Raw genomic sequence first — 21,644 nt, 5'->3', positions numbered from 1 at the left:
GGGGGGAGGGGGGTGTGTTGGTATTCGGAGTGCAACAGGTGGGGTCTGTTGCCAAAAGGAGGTGGGTCTGTGCTGTGTGCGTGGGTGCAAGTCAGGCTCCTCTGTATTGCAAAGTCATCAAACAGGTAGCTTTCCTGGGAACACTTCGTTTGGGAAAGAACGCTATAAAGAGCTGCGGATTATGGGAACACTGCTGAGCAAAAAGGCTCAATCTTTGTGTGCCTTGTTGCTTAACACTGGAGAAATAATAATGTCTAGTTCGGTAATACTTAAAAGATTTGCCTCATTTTAAACCATTTGAAGTTGTTCTGTTGACAGGTAATACTTCAGACTTTCAGCAGAAAAGTGTAATGTTTATAAAAGCTTTAAATTTTCTTGCATTTCAGATCGCCTTTATTTTGCAATTCTCTGCCAAAAACCAAAGAGTGGAGCCGCAAATACCCATTATTTCTGCATAGATGATGAACTTGTATATGAGAAGTAAGTACAGACTTATTTCTTCCTGTTTTTTATGGATCATTGAAATAAATTAGTCAGAACAACAGCAACGAGGAACCAGTCTAATTGACATTTTGTTTTTAAATGTAGCTGAGGGAAACATACATTCCCATTATAGAACTAATTACATGAGTTTGGTCCTCTCAGACTTATCTGCCATGATGATTTATATGTCTTAGAATGGTTTCTTGGCTTCCCGTCAGGATTTCTTAAAAATCTTTTCAAAGCAGAAGCTTTCATTGTACCCATTCTTACTAGAAGACACAGGAACATGATGCAGCAATATATAAACTCAGCAGTACGCACTGCACTGCTGAGCTGAAGGGGATGTCTTTGGTTGCTCAAGTATTAAGTGGAATGTCTAAACTTCCTAGAATAAGAGAAGAAACTGGCAAAATCAATTCAAGCCTTTATGAGTTGACAGTGGATATATTATTTCCCCTGTAGTGAACAGTGTATACCTTTGTATGTGATCTGGAATGCTGCTAATTCTTTAAATATTTTTGACCAAGGGCGTGCTTACTATTTTTGAAAGTACTAATCAATCTTTATTCTCTGTGTTCACTTTTCTCAAGCAATATTAGTTGCCTTCTTTTAAAGTAAAGCTTTTGGGTTGCTCTTAAAATGAAGTTTCTAAACTGGGGTCACAGAGTGATACAGTAGTGAGAAATTTTCATACCTAGAGTATTCCAGTTTGTTTTTGAGTGGTGGTGTGTGGAAAACAAAGAAAAAAGTTTAGTCCCTGTTTAAAGATGACAAAACTGTTTCCTCCAACAAAATAGTGTGTATGTAAGAAGGCATTCTTGTTTTTAGAATGATGCACATACATCATATATATTATTACTCTTTGCTTTGTGCATCTGATTAAAAAAAAAAGGCATTTACAGAGGTCATGTACAATTTTTGCCCTTTCTCCTACCAGCTTCTATGCAGACTTTGGACCACTCAATCTGGCAATGGTCTACAGATACTGCTGCAAGCTAAATAAGAAATTAAAGGTAACGCTTGGTTTTTTATTCAATATTCTTGACTTTTTAAAGAACAAAACCAAATGGGCCAAAAGGTTTTTTTTGTTCAGGTGCTTTCCTGGGTTCCTAATCCAGCTAAGTTTTGCATATGAACGCCAGATTTTATCAAGGTGAATTTAGGGAGGAGGAGGATCAGGAGGGAAAACTCACTTACTTTAAAGATCCAGAAAATACACCACTGTGGCAGTAACTAATGTTAAGCTGCTAAAAGATTATCTTCTCTGAGGGGTGCTCAGTAATTTTTGGGATTGGACTCTTGATAGAGCATAGTGTCTTTAAAACAGAGAGTTCCTATGTTAATTAACATGAATGACTTCAAGTTAGTTGACCTCTAACAGATGTTGGAATATAAAACCTGTTAGGCAGATGAAAAAGCTTATTAACATCAGTGTGAATCACAGGTTGCCTCTTCAGAACTGCTTATATCTTGAAACTGCCGCTGAACTGTGGAAATTGGCAAGTATGCAGAACATTATAGTTTAACAGAGATTTTTTTTTTTTTTTTTAATTCCTTGATGTCTGTCACTGGTATTAGTTTGCATGATTCAGACTCACTTTGTCCCTGTGGCACTATGAACAGGTTTGCTGGAGACTAGATTGTCTGATTTTTGTTTACAGGATGCTCTGAAGCAACACAAGTCTGTATTATAATCCCTTTGAATATCTTGGGTTTGATACAGGAGAGGCGTGTTAGGGTTGCTGAGAACATACCACTGCTAGTGATCTGGGGTTTATTTGTTCTGAGTGCGTTGAATAGTATCTGAGCAAGTAACATTGCTAGTTAAATAGTGACATTTTACAATAGCTTAGCAGTTGATCAAAGTATACGGTTTCAAGTGCATCGAAGTTTGTTTCAGGGGCCAGTTAGGGCATAGTTTTTGCTGCCACCATAGGTGTAAATGTCCTTTCAGTTGGCAATGCCGTTCCACCCCCTTTCTAAGGTAACTGGAGAAACTATATGCCAAGCTGAGATGAATTTTTAAGAAGTTATTTACAATAAAGTTTAGAAATACTTTCAAAATATTATAATCTAAGCATATATTTTCCAGTGGTTCTGATCCTTAGAAACAACTACTAGTTGATTTATCTAGAGTCAGGTTTTCTTTAAGAATAAAAAAAGTCTAAATTCTGTTTTCAAAACTATTGCAACTTTAACATGTCTGTGATGTTTTTGAGAGTGCCACTTTGTATTTACTTCTCATAAACCCTATCTGTTAAATAGGGCTTGAAGTCAGAAATACTAAATGCATTTAAGGAGAAAAAGAAAGATTACTGTAATTTGTATCAAAAATTATTTAGGCTGGATACTGGGAATAATGCTGGAACAATCCAGGTAGGGATGCAGTAGAATCTTCCAAAGCTTTTGAGGGAGTAGTCTACAGTATACTTGGTCCTCTGACTACAGGTGGCTGAAAGTAGGTGAACAGACCCTTGCATTCCTCTAATTTTATAAAAGAAGGCATGAAAAGTCTAAAATGCAACATCATAATCTTGTTCATTTCTTGATACAGTCATTTTCATTGATAAGGAAGAAAATAATTCATTATACTGGCTTTGATCAGAAAAAACAAGCAAATGCTGCATTCCTCATAGGCTCCTACGCAGTAAGTATTTAAATTTTTACATTACATTAGCTTGCTACGTGTTCATTTTTTCATACTCAATTTTTAAAACAGCAAGATAAAAACAATTCTTTTCTCTTGAATAATCTTCCTACTAATGTATTTTATAGTAAGGTACCACATACTAAACCAGTTTTTGAAGTCTAGCAGGTATGTGAACGGAGTTGTATGGTTTTGGTTTTTTTCCACTCTACTGCAATCTGTGCTCCTACAAAATAATAGCGCCACTGAAAAAAAAAGTATCTTTATGAATATTTTCATTTAGAAAAAATGACTGCTTCTTGATGTTTTTCCTCTCCCCCACCCACACATACTCTCTTTTTGCTTTTTTAAAATAGAGAAATACTATCTTGCACAAAGTACAGTGTATCATTTCCCATTGCATGCACGTTTAAATACACCTTCTCTTCCCCAGCTGCTGCTTTTCTAATGTAAGATCTCTTCAGTTAACATAGGAGAAGAAGATCATGTGGTAGGCTTAGAGCCAGTATAAAGCCTGGGAATATACGAGGTGGCTGGAAATGTACTGAGCCAAGTCCCCAACTGCAGAGGGGAAAATGGCTGTCTTTACATCACAACTGCATGTGTTTGGTACACAAAAGTGTAGTCAAGGAATAAAATGCTGAATGCTTTAGAATGAAAGATGTGATGTACCATATTCATGTTCTGCTTTGACTTGTAAGGCACCTTGGTTGTAACCATCTATCTTGTTTACTGAGTAACAAAATGAAGTGAGAACCTATGTGTTTTTTGATGTTGGCGATTTGAGGGGTCAAAGTTCATGCAGCCTTAGGTCATTCCTATTTATTAGCTGCAAGGCTACACAGTACTTGCTGTGATTCTGGCAGTCTCCTTGCTGGTTCTCTACATCATGCAGGAGGTCCATTTCCTGCCCCCCCAGGGTTTCTCTGTTGTCTATGTTCTACAGTACTTATTACAAATTAAGAACTAGATTTCAAAATGTATCCCTCTTGGTATTTGAAACACAGGCACTTAGGAACGTTGCTGTAGACCTTTGCATTCTTAAACCACATGGAAACTGAAAACATGAGTTACTAAACTTGTTTGCAGTTAAGGCATTATGTTGACAAAACAGCTGCAGCTTTTAGGAAAACTACTTCTTCCTAGCGACTTGATCATAATGGAGGCCCAGAAAGCGAGAGGAGGCTGGCTTCAGGTATCAGCCATTATTTGGAAGGAAGTGGATTTTGTGTTTCCCTAAACTTTTGTTCTGAATATGTGTAGTAGTACTGTGCAGCACAGCAGCTGACACTTTGAGCAGAACCCACAGTACGGAAAACTAACTAATGGCAAAACAATCTAATACGAAAATACTGTGGTTCACTATGTAAAAGTATACAAAAAACCTAACACAAGTCTTATTTCTGATCATCCGGTAGCCCTGCCTTGTTGCAATAACAACATGCAGTTGAAGGGGAATGCTTGGACAGACTTGAATAAAGCTCTAATATTAATATGTATGGATTATGACAGTCCAAAGCACGGTAATTAAAAATGGAGGATGTTGGACAGAGGGGTAGGCAGTTTTTGCTTCAGAGAACTGCAGTGAAGGAGGTGGGAGTTGCAGAGTACAGAAAGGATGCTAACACAGATCCAGCTGAAGTGTGACATGAGATCATGACTGACTAGCCAATGCATGTGGGAGGGCTAGTTGCAGACAGCTGGCATATGGCAGAAAGAGGCTGGTCAAAACCACTGGTAATTTTCAGAGTTCGGAGACTTGTGCTGAGGTTACTGCATTGTACAAGTTGAATATTTTGGCAGTTTCTCTTAAAGACCCATGGCAAAGTGAAGCACTATGTGAGTATCAGTCCCCTCCTTGAATGGGGGCATGTCTGTCTTGCATAAGCGCAAGTCCTAGGTGGTGAGGTAGCTCTAGCTAGATTCTGATTTTCTTTCCAGTGCAACAGACTTTGGCTTTGCTACTACTTTTTCTATAAAGTAGGGTACAGTTTCTTCCCAGATGGGTGTGGGAGGGATTCCAGTGAAGGAAGATCACAGAAGAGAGACTGTGCCCCTGAGGCTTACTTTTTTTCCCTGGCGCCCTTTGATGATCTTTCATGAAGAGGCAGGCTTAATTACAGCACTCACTGCTGAAGTATTCAAACATACGCGTCCCACGTTTCTGCTTTCTGCAAGGAGAATTGGGTTGTTCTCTATGGGGCGAACAATGGTATAGGATCTGTTCAGAATGCATGATAAATATATGTCTATAAGCATATTTCCTGATTGAAAGGAAATATATTGAGGCCTTCTTTATTTAAAACATATGTAGGCTTAAGCATCCATCTACTTGTTCAGTTCAGAGTGCTTTGCTTTTTCATGAAGAAGTTTCCATCCAGCTATTGGTGAAAACTTTAAGAAGCTTTTTTGTAATTTTAGTTAATCAGACTGTGTCCTGTCCATGCTCTTTGCTGCTTGAACTAAGTATCATCATTTGATTTCTGATCCCTTACAATGTAAGTGGTAGGTTGCCATTGTTTTGTTTTCTGTGGGTTGAATGTGTTTTCTTGTTTGATTTTGGTTTTTTAGCTTCGTGGTGTGTTCCCATTTCAACAGTTTACCTTAGGATGAGGAACTGCATGGCAGTGCATCAGGTTGGAGGAGTTCAGGCAGGAAGAGCAAGGAGGTAGAAAAGGAAAGTAGCCTTTGCAGGGTTAGTCATGAAAGCAGTGCTTGCCTTTGTGTGTTGTAAGGCCTTTGATAACTTAAGCATAGTTTTGGGTGCAAGGTGCTCTGTATATGCAGGTACTTTAAGTTACTTGTTAGGAATAACAGGCTGCCAGGTTTTCAGGAATAGCACAGACACAGTAAGTGTGTCTCCTTTCTGGTTTTGTTCTCTTTTTTTTACACACAGTCACATTCTAACTATAAAACTGTAATGAACTGTATATAACTAGTTCTTTTCTGGAACTTGTATGTCCTCATAAACATTCAATATTTGTATGCTAGCAACTTTCGAGCCTGTCATTTTAAGGGTTTGTTGACCTTAAATTTGTATTCTTAAACAGAATATTATTTAACTTTTGCTTAAAGGAATTGGGATATATTAGCATGGCTTATCATTCAACATCTTTTGTTTAAATATATATGTGTGTGTATATATACCATGTGGGGATATGCTCATTTTGACTACTAAGGCAATTATGAAAGTCTTCATTAACTGTGGTGAAGTGTAAGGGCAGCTGTTAGTGTTCTGGTTTACAAGCAAAGTCTGTTCCCAGTCTTTTCTTCACAGTTGGTGTGTTTTAATGTTTCCCCCCCCACCCCTTCATCTAACTTGTCTTTCTTTCCTCTTCAGTGGAGATAGTTTCTGAATTCTACAGGCTACACACTTCTTTCTGCCCCCTCCCACATCTGCTGCTTCCTTCCAGGTGTACTTTGATGTGACAGCACAGCCTAACTCAAGCTACAGGGCTCTTCAGTATAACATGGCCTTAAAAGTGAAGAACAAAGTTTTCAAATACATTGTTATATATGTAGTTTTAGAATAAAAAATGATTTTTTAGAGTATGTCTTAACAATTTAGATCTCAATCCCTTTATTGTTCATCTTCCATCTATTTTAATTCTGTATTTTGTTTCATTTTTACAGATGATATACTGCATAATGGGAATTATATTCTTCTGTGTAGATTAGCATAAATTTGGCACAATCAACCACACAAAGGGTAGCCAGAATTCGGTGTGTTGGGGCTGAATGTTTACACTTTATTTGGGCGGAGCGGGTGAGGGGAAAGAAGGTGGTGGGGGGGAACCCTTTGTTCTTCACCTTTTAAAGAAAAATTGCTTTTCCTTGGAAGCTATCTGCACTGTTCAGGCCTTACCACTCTACCAAAGCAGCAGTGATCTTCTGAGTTGATCTCTACAGTGGCTTCTCTTGATTTTCGCCAGGACTTGGCTGTGGGTGAGGAAAGTCTGCTTCTTTCATCATTGCTCCTTCTATATTAAGAAAGAAAATGTACCCCCTGTGCCCTGTCCACCCAATTCCCAAGCTCCCCCCTCTCCCCTTGCCTGCATTAACTTAGTAACAGTGTTTTTTTCCTCAGGCCTGGCACTAATTATGTACTTGGAGGGTGACCCCCCGAGGGTACCGCCCCATGAACTGCTGTAATTCAGGTCACCTTCTCCAGGACTCATCTCTGTACTTTGTCTATTTTCTCATCTTCTTTCTTCAGGGTAAGCAGCATTTCCTTCATCCCTTCTGATCCACAGTACTGTTTTTTTGCCTTTTCAATTTGTTAGTGTCCTTCCTAGCTGTGGGCCTAATGCTGGGTAGAAGCTGAAGGTTGCAGAAGCAATTAGCACCCATCTGTGTGATGTTGAACTGCTCTGTTCTTACCGCGGCATTTGCAGAATTACCTCTGGCTAAGCCGTGGGAAAGCAGGCAAACCTGTTTGTTTAGTGGTCCAGGCTGACTGGTGGTAAATGGGTAACTGCGGCAGCGCTCGAATTACAGGTGGGTAAACCTTGTTTACCCTCAGCTACATTTTGGTGAGAGGTGCTTGTGCTTGACAAGCGAGTGGCAGAGACGAGATGGATGAAGTACTGGCCTTTCATTTAAGCAAAAGTTGCCTCGAGTCTTTTTGGCTTTCTCTGTGTTCGTGTCCTCTAAAAAGCTACCTTCTCTGAATTGTATTTGGGAAATCGTGGTTAGTCTTCATGACAGCAGCTTTTCCTGCTGTTTGTACTAGGTTCTTCCTCATGATGTTCTTACCAGACTGCTTGTCTCCATAGGAGAAAGGTTGCTCTTTGGGGGTCCCTCACTATAGTACTAGCTTGCTTTCTTGGCTGTCGTGGAGTACTGATGTGCCCAGCCCGGCCAGTTCCCAGCTAACAGGGTTTTCTATACCTCCCCTCTGCTGTTTAAAAGGTAATTGGAGGTTTCTTGCTTTTGTTTATGATGATCAAAGAGAGTTGCCAGAGACAGGCAGTTATTCCCTCTCTGCCACTGTTATTCACTTAGTGACTGTGTTTCTGCTAATGAGGGGACTGTTGGCCACATGTGCGTTTCTTCAGTACACCACAAATCCATACAGGAAGCTTTTTATTCTAATATATTTTTATTTTAATTTTTCTGTATTTAACCTTTTTGTTCTAAGGAATATTGCTCGAAAATTTAATGTATTAACTGACTAGTATATCCAATGGAGGTTTTAAGGAAATAAAATATTTAATACTCTTAAGTTATAGCAAAATTATGCATGTGTGTGAGCTTGTGTTTGAGTCTGGTCACACACAGTAGTTCTTTGTTCAGAATGAGTGGGTTGTGATTATTTGCAGTTTACAGCAGTTCAGGCTATTTTGGGTGAGTGACATTTTTGGAACATAGTTGTATCACATGAAGTTTGCTTGTAAGCAGTTTAAAATGAATCATCTCATTATTTTCTTCCTTTGAAATCAATATGGTTGGTAAAATGTGTGACTTAGGTAGCAACCTTAAGTAGATTTTGCAGTTAAGGGTAAGCAGGTGGATAAACTTGACTACACTAAGCACATTCGTAGATGTGAATTTAAAGTGCTATTTGCAGACTTCAGTTGACATAGTTTCTAACAGTACAGCATATTTAAATACCCTATTTAATTTTCCTGAAAAAATAAGTTATGTCATAGGTGATTATTATCAAACATGTTTTGTCTTGCATGCAGCATTACTATTTCAATTGGCAATCCCATGTATTGAAGATTAAGATGCCTTTTTCAACCAGAGCCTCCTTTCCTTTTCTACCAGGAATACTTTTGATCCTATTGTGAATACTGTTTTCATGATTCTAATGCTAATCTAGGAAACCTTTGTTTAAAAAATAGGGCTGGTTTGAAAACACTAATATGAATCAGAAAATAACATGGCTTGCTAAAAGAACTTGCAATCTATGGTTGATTTTAAATGCTCATAAATAAAGACTGAGTCGCCTAGTCCTGCAAGCCTTTCTGTTTCATTCAGTGAACATTATAGCGGCTGTTTGACTACACAGCGATGTTGGCAGGAGCAGTGCTTGAGTGCACCTTTCCCACTACTCAACACTTGGATGGTTCTTGACCATTCACAGAGCTGCCTGCAGTCCCTTAATTAGAAACAGATGTCCTAAATGAAAAGGATGATTAGAGCAATGTTAATGGTTCAACTGCTAATCGCAAATTCCTGGCTGTATTCTGAGGTTCAGTAGGATATTCTTTTTTGTATGCATAAAGAAAGCAAATTTCTAAATTGTTGGTACACAAGTGATTGCACAGTGTGGTAAAATGGTATGTTATTATGGCTTGAAAGATGTCAGTTCCTTACAATAACAATTTTGCTGGAAGGTACTTAGGTAAAAGATTTGTGAAGGATTTTAAGAGTCTTTCCATGTGTATTTGTGTGTGTGTGTATGTAGATGTGTATGTACACCCATCTGCTCTTGCATATGATTGTAGGAAAATTCTAAAACCAATGCAACTGTACTTGTGGATGATTTATTTCAGGTCTGCTGAATTTTCTAAGTCTTTTTTAAAAAGCTGCTTTTTTTTTTTTCATATTTGCCTGACCTGCAGGAAGGGGAGCCCCTTGGGCAATCAGTGTAAAATTCTAACAGACTTTTCTCCATTTGTATATACAAGAATGGACAAAAACTATCCCAGAAAATGCCTGCTTCTGCTAAATAACAGTTAGTATCATTGCTTGAAATTTATTTTAATATTTTTTATCTTTTTAATAGTACTTCTTGTTCGTTGCTTTATTGGCGTTAACTTAAGAAAACAATTTTTGTTTGTGAAAGTTTCTGTCATCTTAGAAAGCACAGCAGAAACAGCTTATAATCAGCATCTGGACAAACTGGTTTCAGCTGTTGTATATTTTGATTTCGGGGGGTTAACGTCTTTTCCCATTTCCTCTCCTTCCCCCAGTACATACCTCATGAATTTACAAATGTCTTTGTTTTGCTATTCATCAGATCAATGTTTCCATTCTCTTCTTTTCTGAAACTTCAGTTCTGCTTACTGCCTTAGAAAGTCCTCTTTTTCAACACTTCCGTCTACTACAGGTCTCTCTGATCACTTTTACTTTCTCTCTCTCATTTACTGGCTTTCTTTAGTCCTTTGTTCACCCACATCATTCCAATGAAATTGTTCATCTTTAAGGCTTTAGTGGCCTCCTCCTGGTAAGAAACAGTATTATATAGCTTTATATATATAACTATATTACAGTTTCAGTTTGTGTCAGGAGTATGTTTTTGAAATGAATCTTTCCTTAAACCCTGCTCACTGCATTTTGGTTCACTTCATGGAGCAGTCTAGGAGCAATCCCAACAGGTGATGGGTGTTCAGTCCACAGGACCAGCCTAGGAATAGCTGTTAAGGTTAAAAGCTGCTGGAAGTGTATAGTGCAGATGTCAGATCTTCAGTGCTGGCTCTCAGTCTACAGATGCATTTCTGCTGGTACACACTACTTCCTAATGCAGATGTGGCCTCTGCTGCCTTGATGTCTGTTGCTTCCCTGGGCTTTGCTGCTCCTTCCCTCACTCCTTCAGTCTTACCTGTTTCCATATCTGGAATTTGGTTCACCCACAACCTGAACCCAGGCTCACCCATGTTCAATCTCCATCCAGCCCTGCTTGCATCCAAGATTTCCAGCTGCGTGCTCTCTTATGGTCTTAAGCTGTGACAGAAACTGATCCTGTCTCCATTTTGACTGTCACAGATTCTTGTTACTGCCAGGATACTTTCCTTGTGATTTAAGTAACTGTTTATGGTCTTTCCCGTTCTGTGTAGAGACTGAATGCCATTCTTCGCTTTTGAAGCACTCCACACCATTGCACCTGTCCAGATATCCTCATACTAACCTAATATTTTTTTGTAATCCACTTTTCACTGAGAACGCTATCTGACCATTTCATCAACTGCTGTCTCTGCAGCTGTTCACGTCGTATCTTGTGTGTGTAGTAGTGTCACAGCTGAAGTGCAGCAGGATGTCTATTTCAGAAGATTCTGAGAAGTACAACTCAAAGAGCTTCCTTCTTCAGTGAATATACTGTATATTGCTTCAGTTGTACCAGAAGTACTGCGTATTTTTGGTTAGTAGCTTGTCCACATTGAAAAACACCATCTTCTTGCAGTGCGCTTTTTGTACATACTAAACGATGGTAGACATTGGATTTTTGTGTCAAAATCAGGTTGGCTTTTTAAAGTGTCCTTGTATGTTAAGTGAAGTCCATACACATGTGCATGTATGTTAAAATGGTGTTTCTAGCAACTTCCCTGGTAATATAATTTCAGCAGTTGGATCTGTGCTTAAGAACTAACATGTTTCAGTATACTGTAATGTTATTTAGACTTATTTTAATACAACACTTAACATTATGGAAAAAAACTTGCCTCTTGCAGCTGTTACACTTGCAAACAAATGCTTCTGCATTGAAGCTTGTTTCCTTTAAGAAGATGGTGAAAGCTCAGCTGAGATATTGGAGAAATCCTTGGCCTTTCTGAGCTACATGCGCTTACAGGATTAGCTAGCATGAGCTGCATTTCTATTTGCCTGTTGTACAAGTAGTACTCTCTGTATATTACCCAGCCTTACAGCACTGAATCCCAAGTTTTTTCCAGGTGACTCATTTCTGGCTACAAACTCTGCTTCTGCTGTTCAATTACCTTCTGTTTGCTAACGCCATTTCATGTCTCTGGTTTGTAAGTTTTTCTGGGGCAGGGCTCTTTTTCTTACAAGCAAGCAGTGCTAGATTTATATGGTTGCTAGCAATATGTGTTCACTGTGCTGCAAGATGCAAAGTATGACTGTATCAAAGCACACAACTTGGAATTTCTTGGAACATAACTTTTATTTCCAGTTCAGGCAATTAATATGCCTGCAGAATAGAAAGTGAACTCTGGCATCTGAGGAGCAGATACTCAATGGTATTTTGGGGGCTTTTTAAGTTTCTCTTCTATTCCAGGTGTATGCTTGCAAATGCAAATGCAAAAGTCACTTACACCTCCCCAGTGAAAGCACACACACAAAAAACATGCACTTTTCATTACTTAACTAAACTACTTAAACAAGACAGATGTGTTTTTCTTTGGTTTTGCTAATTGCACAGGAAGAATGCTCAGAAAATACTTAACACAGTAATCGAATCAGAGGAAAAATGAAAGGGGTTGCCTGTTGCCGTGTATGTTTCAGCTGCCTGTTTAGGATATGTTTCAAACTGGGTTTGTTTTTTTAGCAACATCTGTTCCACCTCCCATTCTCACCTCACAAGAATGCACACGTGCGTGTGTGTGTGTGGAGAGAGGATGTTGAAGGTATGTTAAGCTATTTGTTCAAGCTGGCTTTGCAGCAGCATCAAAGAAAATTGAAAGGCAATGCCAGCTTTTAAAAGAAAAAATGTCAAAAGCAACAGGAAGCAAAAATGCCACACTTAGATTTTTGGGGGATGTTTAATTAATACTCATTAGGATTCTTACTTTCAAAAAACCTCTAAGGAAAATGGTCATTAATGTAAAAGATGTAAATAATTTTACTGAACGTTAATGAAAAAAATAACTTTCTGTAGTGTGTTAAAGCTTAGTTAATGCAGTTTTAACGACAAAGTATTAACTTGAAATTACTGAATGTTGACCTGTTAATGACAGCTTGTTATTAACAGTTGTTATCTCCTGGTCATGCTGGGGATGATGTTTGATGGTATTGGAAGACATGATTTGCATAAAAGAGGAGTTTCACGGTATTCTTTAAGGAGACCTTAGTGTTAGAGGCTATCCAAGAGGGATCAGGTATGTCGTGATGGAAGACCGTATGGATATTTGTCGTGAGTTGGTCCTTTGTGAATTCTTTTCTGAGTGTTTTTGACAGTAGAAAGTTTGATACATAGTGCTTCAAGTATGTTACTTCATTCTGTTCTTAGGCTTTTGCTTCTGAAGCTACAGATTTCTCAGATTTCTTTTTTTTTTTTTTTTTCTTTATGGCATCTGGATTTAGTTACTAGATACTGCCTCACCAGTGCAAAGGAGGAAGTACAGGATTTGGAATAATGCAAATGTACTGCTGTAGGAAAATCAAAACATACATGAATTACGGTTTTAATCTTGTCTGCTGAGTGTACACACTGTTTTGTAGACCAGATGATTCATAGCTTTGCTGAGATCTCTCTGGGTTTTTGTGTTTTGATTTACATCTTGAAGCATAATAAAAAAAAAATAATCTACAAACTGGTCCAGCGGAGTTGCAGTAGAAACATGGAAGAATCCAGACGGACAGAAGCTTTTTCACTGTAGCCTATAGTTGAACAACTCCTGCACAAATCTATAAATTCTGTTTAAAAATATATATTCCTCTAGGTTGACCAGTATTTTATATTGTTTATGTTAGTTTTATTGTTGCACGCTTGCATACATTTCTTCTTGATGCCTCTCTTTCCCAGTGCTTTTGAGCTCTGTGATAAATTATGCCTTCTGTAGTAAACAACTGACTTGAAGTTATTAATATCAATCTCAAAATAATATTTTTATTTTCTTTTCTGTCTTTTTCCACAAAAATAGATAATATACCTGCGAGAATCCCCAGAAGATGTGTACAGGCTTATATTGGCTGGAAGCATTTCGTATCTTCCTTTCAGGTAAATAACAAGTTGTTAGAATTTTCTGTACCTTGATATTTTGAAGAAGAATGTAGTATCAGTGTATCAGTACTAATTTGGGGGGTTTTTTTGCTGAAGTTTTAACACGTGACACATTCACTGCCTGAGCTTTAAGTGCAGACTGCTGAACAGGGGTGTTAGCAGCTGGTACTGAAGTGTACTGACAGAAGGTAAAGGAGCCACACTGCTTTGCATGCACTCTTGTTGAGCTTTGTGATCTACATTGCTTCTCACTTGGCAGTCTGGTTTTGTGCCAGTAGTTGATAGTTGAACGTATCAAAATATCTGTCATTCATCACAAACGGCTTGTAATACTTTTAGCACTCCATTTTTCCCACTTGTCGGATGTATGCAGCAACCCGCAAACACTGTTTTGTGCATAAAAAATGCTAGCTAACCTCATATGGTTTAGTGTAACTTTAAAGTATTTCTTTTTACCAATGAGGAAATGTGTACAACCATTGGTTCGTGGTTGCCTGACCATGGGGGAATGTAATCCTAGTTGTTTCAGACCACAGACTTTTCTTAGTGATATATGCTGTGCTGCTTAATGTAGCAAATAACGTCGATCAGTCGTGCAGAGGAACAACTTCTTAATTTCTTCCAAACAAGAGTTTCTAAAAGTTGGACTAAACTAACATTCCGTTGGCTGCCACAATATGCAGAAAAAACTTTTAGGAGGCAAATTTACTGTCCAAATATATTGTTATGGGGTGATTAATTCAGTCTGTGCTTGTTTGTGTGATGATCTGAATTTCTATTACTTCCCCCCTGCCACCACCACAGTATAATGGTGTAGTAGCACCTCTCTTCATTTGCATACTTCCATCATCCCATTTCTCACTTTTAAATTTCATTTTTATATTCCCAGAAGAACAAAAGTTGTCCTTAGGAAGACTGTAGGGTTTGTTTCTAAATATCATGAAGGCGTATATCGGTGATGGAGATAGTAGCTTTTCACTCGGGTCATATACTCTGCCCAAATTCCCAGATCATCACTTCAACAGCACTACTGAAAGAAATGCGAAGATGTGTTATATAATAAGACTTGCTGAGAGCTGACTTCTGAAGACATGTCCAGCCTCTGGGATAAAGAATACTGCTTGCTGAAGTGTCTGTAAACTTTACCATTTTCTTGAGTTTACTAGTGCAACTAAACCTAGTGCAGATAGAGGAATTCAGATTACGTTAACGATCAGCTGAGATGTTGGTCTGGGCTCTGTTCCTTTAAGATTTTCCTCATCTCTGCAAAAACAGTACCTCCTGATAGAATAATAAAAAGTCAGTCAGGTAGTTGCTACTTAGGGTCATTATCAACACAAAACCTTTTGTTAGCATGATGCAAAGAATTTCTTTTTTCACTTATAGAATCACAGAATCACAGTGAGATTGGAAGGGACCTCTAGAGGTCATCTGGTCCACCATCCCTGCTCAAGCAGGGCCACCTGGAGCCAGTTGCCCAGGACCACATCCAGATGACTTTTGAATGTCTCCAAGGACAGAGACTCCAGAGCCTCTCAGGGCAACCTGTTCTAGTGCTCAGTCACACTCAGAGTGAAAAAATGGTTCCTGATGTTCAAAGGGAACCTCCTGTGTTCAGTTTGTGGCCATTGTCTCTGGTACTGTCACTGAGCAGCACTGAAAAGAGCCTGGCTCGCTCTTCTTTGCACCTTTCCTTCAGGTATTTATATACATTGATAAGGTCTCCCATGAGCCTTCTCTTCTCCAGGCTGAACAGTCCCAGCTCTCTCAGCCTTTCCTTCTATATGAGATGCTCCAGTAGCTTAATCATCTTTGCGGCCCTTTGCTAGACTCTCTCCAGTATGTCCATCTCTCTCTTGCACTGAGGAGCCCAGAACTGAGCACAGTACTCCAGGTGTGGCCTCCCTAGTGCTGAGGAGAGGGGAAGGATCACCGCCCTTGATCTGCTGGCAATACTTTGTCTAATGCAGTCCAGGATACCATTAGCCTTCTTTGTTGCAGGGCACATTGCTGACTCATGTTCAACATGGAGTCCACCAGGACCGCCAGGTCTTTTTCTGCAAAGTTGTTTTCCAACTTGGCAGCCCCCAGCCTGTGCTGGTGCCTGGGGTTGTTCCTCCCCAGGTGCAGGACTTTACCCTTCTTGCTGACCTTCATGAGGCTTCTGTCAGCCCATTTCTCCAGCCTGTCAAGGTTCTTCTGGAGGGCAGCATGACTCTCAGCATATCAGCCACTCCTCACAGTTTTGTGTCATCAGCAAACTTGCTGAGAGAACTCTGTCCCTTCATCCAGATCATTAATGAAGATGTTGAACAGGATCAAACGCAGTATTGACCCCTGGAGTACACCGCTAGTTCCTGGCCTCCAGCTAGGCTTTGTGCCACTGACCACCACCCTTTGGGCCCGGCCATTCAGGCAGTTTTCAATTTCAATCCACCTGTCTGCTCAGCCAGCCCACATATCACTAGCTTGTCTATGAGGATCTTAGCTAGACAATGTCAAAGGCCTTACTGAAGTTCAGGTAGACAATATTCACTGCTGTCCCCTCATCTACCAGGCCAGTCATTTCATTGTAAAGTTTATCAAATTGTTCAAGCGTGACTTTGCTTTGGTGAATCCATGCTGACTACTCCTTACGATTTTCTTGTCCTTAATATGCCTGGAAATGGTTTGCAGGATTAGCTGCTCCATCACCTCTCTGGGGATTGAGGTGACACTGACTGACCTGTAGTTTCCTGGGGATTCCTTCTTGCGCTTCTTCAAGTTGAGGGTGACATGTGCTTTCCTCTAGTCTTCAGGCATTTCTCCCAGTTGCTGTGATCGATCAGAGATGATTGAGAATGGCCTTGCAATGACACCAGCCAGCTCCCTCAGCACTCATGGGTGCAACCCATCAGGGCCCATGGACCTAGGTATGTCCTGTTTGCAGAAGTATTCCCTGATCTGATATTCTTCCACCAAGAGTACGTTTTCCTTACTCCAGCCTTTCCCCCTGGTTTCTGGGACCTGGAATTCCTGAAGGCTGGTCTTGCTAGTAAAGACTGAGGCAAAGGAGGCATTCAGTACCTCAGCCTTTTCCATGTCCTGTGTAACCAGGTCCCCTGTCTCATTGAGCAGTGGGCCCACATCTTCCCTAGTCTTCCTTTTGTCGCCGATGTACTTATAGAAGCCCTTCATGTTTTCTTTGACATCCCTGTCCAGATTCAATTCCGTTTGGGCTTTAACTTTCCTAACTTCATCCCTGGATGCTCGGACAATGTCTCTATATTCCTCCCAGGTTACCTGTCCTTGCTTCGACCCTCTGTATGCTTCCTTTTTGTGTTTGTATTTGCCCAGGAATTCCTTGTTCATCCACGCAGGCCTCCTGGCGTTTTTGCCTACTTCAGATTCATTGGGATGAACTGCTCTTAAGCTTGAAGAGGGTGATCCTTGAATATTAACCAGCTTTCTTGGGCCCCTCTTCCCTCCAGGGCCTTATCCCATGAGACTCTTCCAAGCAGATCTTTGAAGAGGCCAAAGTCTGCTCTCCTGAAGTCCAGGGTTGTCAGCTTGCTTTTCACCCTCCTCCCTGCCCTCAGGATCCTGAACTCCACCATCTCATAGTCACTGCATCTGAGGCTGCCTTTGACTTTCACATCCCCAGTGAGCACCTCCTTGTTGGTGAGTATGAGGTCCAGCAGAGCACTGTTCCTCATTGGCTTCTATATCTCTTGGAGGAGGAAGTTGTCACCAGTTTCTTGCAGGAACCTCCTGGATTGCTTATGTCCTCCTGTGTTGTCCCTCCAACAGATACTGGAGTGGTTGAAGTTCCCCATGAGGACCAGGGTCTGCGAATGTGAGGCTGCTCCTATCTGTCTGTAGAGGGCCTGATCCACTTGTTCTTCCTGGTCAGGTGGCCTAACAGACACCCATTACAGTGTCACCTTTACCTCTCCTCTCTTTTACCTGAATGGGGTTCTGTTATTTCCTTCTCCTGCTGATTTTTTTTTTTCCCTCACTGTTCACACTGATTCATTAGGGAGGAAAAGGATACAAACAAATTGTAGAGCCATCCATCCAGGTTCTTCAGAAGTTCTTCCTCTCTCAGTTGAAATTTGAACATGATATATATTTACTTTTTTGAAACATTAATGATTCTCTGCTGGTGAGGGCTGCACGGTGTCAAAAGAAGGTGTTCTGCCAAGACATAATATTCTTTGATGCAGATTCAGTTTAAATTTATTTTTTGACTTGACTATAGTATTCCTCTAGAATGCTTACTCTGCAGTGCTTATGGAATCTAATAATGGTCACATACTAAGAACATGCCATTCTTGGGTCAACAGAATTTAAAACATTGTAGTTGAAAGAAGGGATTTTAATGAAAACCAGTTTCTCCTCATGTTTAAGCATAAACTATTTTATGCATCTTAAGGAAAGTCTTTTAATATATCTACACAAATGTGTATCTTGACAGTTTTAGTAAGAAGATGCTGTTCATGTATACATAGAATGCATGGGTGCAGCATCTTTTTTTTTTTTTAAATTGAGTTTGAAGAAAAAATTTTAGTGTATTAAAACTTGACTTTTTTTGAAAGTGTACTTCAGAAGAAAACATTCTAAGAGCGTATGTTAGAATATGATACTAATTTAGGCATTAGCTTTTGCCACAAGGAATTTGTGTTGTCTGTTCTTTGTTGACATGAAGACTGAAACATGCCAGTTTCAATGTTCATGTCAGAAATTGAACATGTCAGCTTTACCAAAACTATAACTGGAGTAATCTTACTCTTGGATCATCTGTTAACATAAATTTATGTTTTGTTATTATTGTAAGGTGCAAGGTAGAGGAAATAAAATAATCATTTGACGTAATTATTTCACTATAATAGTAATTATCTTGAAGCAATTTTTTAAAGGTGTTTCAGAGAAATATCTTCAATTGCTTTCACTTGGATTAAAATGGGATAATTTTACTGTTTTGGTCATTATATCTTATAGGGATGCTTCCTTTGGTACTTGCAGTTTTCATCTGACATTGCTGGACTGTTTTCATGCAATAAACAAGGTCAGTAAAACAGTATTTTTCATATTGCAAAAAGTCAGCTAAATTTTGCCCAGCAGAAGAAGGTGGCTTAGGAAGCTAGGATCCAATTAGAGCTGTGCAGTAGCAGATTTTCCGATTGTTGCCTAGCTTATTGTGTATTACGCATTGTAACAAAACTTCAAGATACAGCATCCGTAGAAGTCAACCGATACCTTATAATCAACTAGTGAAGATTTTAAAGAGGTAATTTTGAGTTTTATTTATGTAATCTTTGAGGACAGTCATTCACACCTCTAATCCCTAACAATTGTGTGATAAGTTTATTATATGCCCCCCTGGTGTTACATTTTAGGCTGAATATAGCCTGTGAAAGTCATTTTGAATTGGTTAGTGATACTTTCTAGGCATTTGCAGCATGTGCTAATGACTTCAAGTTTTGCTTTAGTAATACAAATAGAACAATGTTAGGAGGCAGGTGCTTTTTTTTAACTACAAATTATCATAATCTATTGTTTTATAGCAATACAGCAGTGAAGTAACGTGGCATTGAAGGACAGGGGAATTGATAAGCATTCTTTTTAGTCTGTATGAGTAGTGAAATGGGGAATTCTTCAGCTCTCTGGCCTACTATTGTCTTTTGTATTATGGGTATCTCTGCCAAATACTGGTGTTTTTACTGACTAAGCCAGCTTCTTGCAGATTTGTTATTCTCAGCTTTTTTGGATGTTTTGGCATTGGCTGCTAGTAAGCCAGGAGTGGTGAATTGCTATTCTTTTTAGTACTGGTGAAGGAAAGGTACTAAGTTTTCCAGCAAGGAAAACTGCAGAAGATTATGCAGTGAAAGGGGAGATTAGAATGTAGTATTTTAAATATCTGGAGATATGGGATTATCTGTGTTTGTGCTTCCTGACTTAACAAGTGGGTAAACTGCCAGTTACCCAAATGTTTACATTTTTTATACAGTATTAAATATAATGGTTGTGGATAATTACAGGACATCAGGGACCACACTAGTGTCTGCTTAGGACTGTGTGTCTGCAAACAATTTAAAATCAATGACGATGTTAGCATCGTAATGACAGCAAATAGCGTTCATGCACAAAAATATTTGCAATCCTTGAGTGCAGACTTTATAGGGTACTTATAATTTCAATAGATAATTTTTGCCAGTTATTTTTCTCTTTTTTATTTTGTACTCCTAGCAGTAATAAAAAGACTGAAAGCTTCTGTAGTCTGGAATTTTTTAGTGATTCGATAAAAACAGAAAAGAGTGGATTTGCTTGTCTAACTTCACTTATATTAAAATTTACAAATCTGTTTTGAACCAAGACTCAGTTGATCTGTATTTTTTCAAATATATGAAGAAATCTCTCTGAAAGAGTAGAACAGGTATTAAGGACTTTCAGTAACCTAGAAGAGTGATAAATGGTCCTCATTGAAAAGATGTTGTCTTTGCTAAAAGCTGTATTCTGAATTTTAGGCTTTGCTGTATGGTTTCCTGGATTTCAATACGTTTGATGTAAATGAATATGAGCATTATGAAGTAAGTGTTCAGTATCAATCTTCTGATTTGTTTGCTGTCACTAATGCTAAGATGATTGTTTATAATATGTGCTTTTTTTTGTAGTATTAGGTTCCATTTCTGTTTTGTCTCTTTAAACTTCGATTGTTAAATAAAGGTGTGTGGTCAGAGAGAGAATATTAAAATTCAGATTTAAGCATGGTCAGCCTCAAACATGGGGGGAAAAGCAGAAACCAAAATGGAATACGTTTTTCCATTATTATTAAAGTCCTGGAAGATGACTGGGGAGTGGGAATTTGGCCACCTTTTAGAGGTCATGCATATTCTTGCGCAGTCTTGATGAGAAACTCGAGGGCATACAAGTCCAAGTCTAACTGAATTCTGGAGAGCAATTAAAGTATGTATCTGTGAACACATGGCAAAGGTAGAATAACACTCTTTGAGGTAAAGAAGGAAACGGGTGGGAAACTCCAAGCCTATAAAATTCACTTTGGGGCATGGGAAACCAATGTGACAATGAAGGACTGCAACTCTTGACTATATGCAGTCTCAGAAATGCAAAGCTGCCAGTTATCTGTAAAGAGAAAATTAAGTGTTCTTAGAATCTAAAAAATCATTATTTAAATTGTGAACAGAGATAAGGCCAAGGTCATAATTTAGAAACCTATAAAAAATTAAAAATTAGAAGTTGCCCTTCATCTGAAGGGCATTGGTTGTGTTGTTCTAAAACTGATTTAGGAAGAGGAGAACACAGGCAAGGAAAGTGAGGTTGAGTGCATCTGGCATCCTCCCGATGGAACAGAAAGCAGGCTACTAACATAACTTCCTTTGGCAAAAATTGTACATCACTTCTATCTAGCATGTATTTTGAAACAATAAGGAAAAGCCTGAAAATACAGGGATAATGATAAACCAAGCATTTTCTCTTGACAGAGAGCAGAAAATGGAGATTTTAACTGGATAATACCAAACAAATTCATTGCCTTCAGTGGACCTCATTCAAGAAGTAAAATTGAAAATGGTATGCTTAAAAAAGGAGGTGGGGGACACAAGCCCACTGCTTTCTTAGTTGATTGTTATCAGTAAGAACAAGCTTTAAAAATTGTTCCTCAAACAGTGTGTTTTTTCCTTGGCTCTTTTTCTTTTATAAGAACCCTGGCAGTAAAATTTTAATGCTTGGTTTAATTGTATGTGACCTAGGTGGTTATGTTAAAATTCCATTTTCGGTTAGTCTATTTCTTTATGTTGAACATGAGTTCTATTTTGAAAGTGTTTTCATCTCTCATTTTTGAGTCTTTGTTTATTTCTGCAGTTTGAGCCTTACTCTCTTCTCTCCCCTGCT

At 38.9% G+C, this 21,644-nt stretch overlaps 1 protein-coding gene across 1 annotated transcript in view; it reads left to right on the top strand.

Moving 5' to 3' along the window:
- Nucleotides 1–21,644, top strand: part of CDC14B (cell division cycle 14B) — a 48,479-nt gene that overhangs the window by 8,551 nt on the left and 18,284 nt on the right. Inside the window, exons 2-8 of the mRNA XM_009328201.1 lie at nt 364–480; nt 1,421–1,496; nt 3,038–3,130; nt 13,675–13,751; nt 18,735–18,801; nt 20,261–20,323; nt 21,236–21,323. Of these exons, the coding sequence (XP_009326476.1) occupies nt 364–480; nt 1,421–1,496; nt 3,038–3,130; nt 13,675–13,751; nt 18,735–18,801; nt 20,261–20,323; nt 21,236–21,323 (581 nt within the window). The remainder of the gene's footprint in view (nt 1–363; nt 481–1,420; nt 1,497–3,037; nt 3,131–13,674; nt 13,752–18,734; nt 18,802–20,260; nt 20,324–21,235; nt 21,324–21,644) is intronic.

This window comes from Pygoscelis adeliae, unplaced genomic scaffold, assembly GCF_000699105.1.
Source record: "Pygoscelis adeliae isolate BGI_AS28 unplaced genomic scaffold, ASM69910v1 Scaffold45, whole genome shotgun sequence".
Taxonomy (NCBI): domain Eukaryota; kingdom Metazoa; phylum Chordata; class Aves; order Sphenisciformes; family Spheniscidae; genus Pygoscelis; species Pygoscelis adeliae.
The sequence above is the reverse complement of the archived record's forward strand: the minus strand, read 5'-3'. Positions and strand labels throughout refer to the sequence as shown.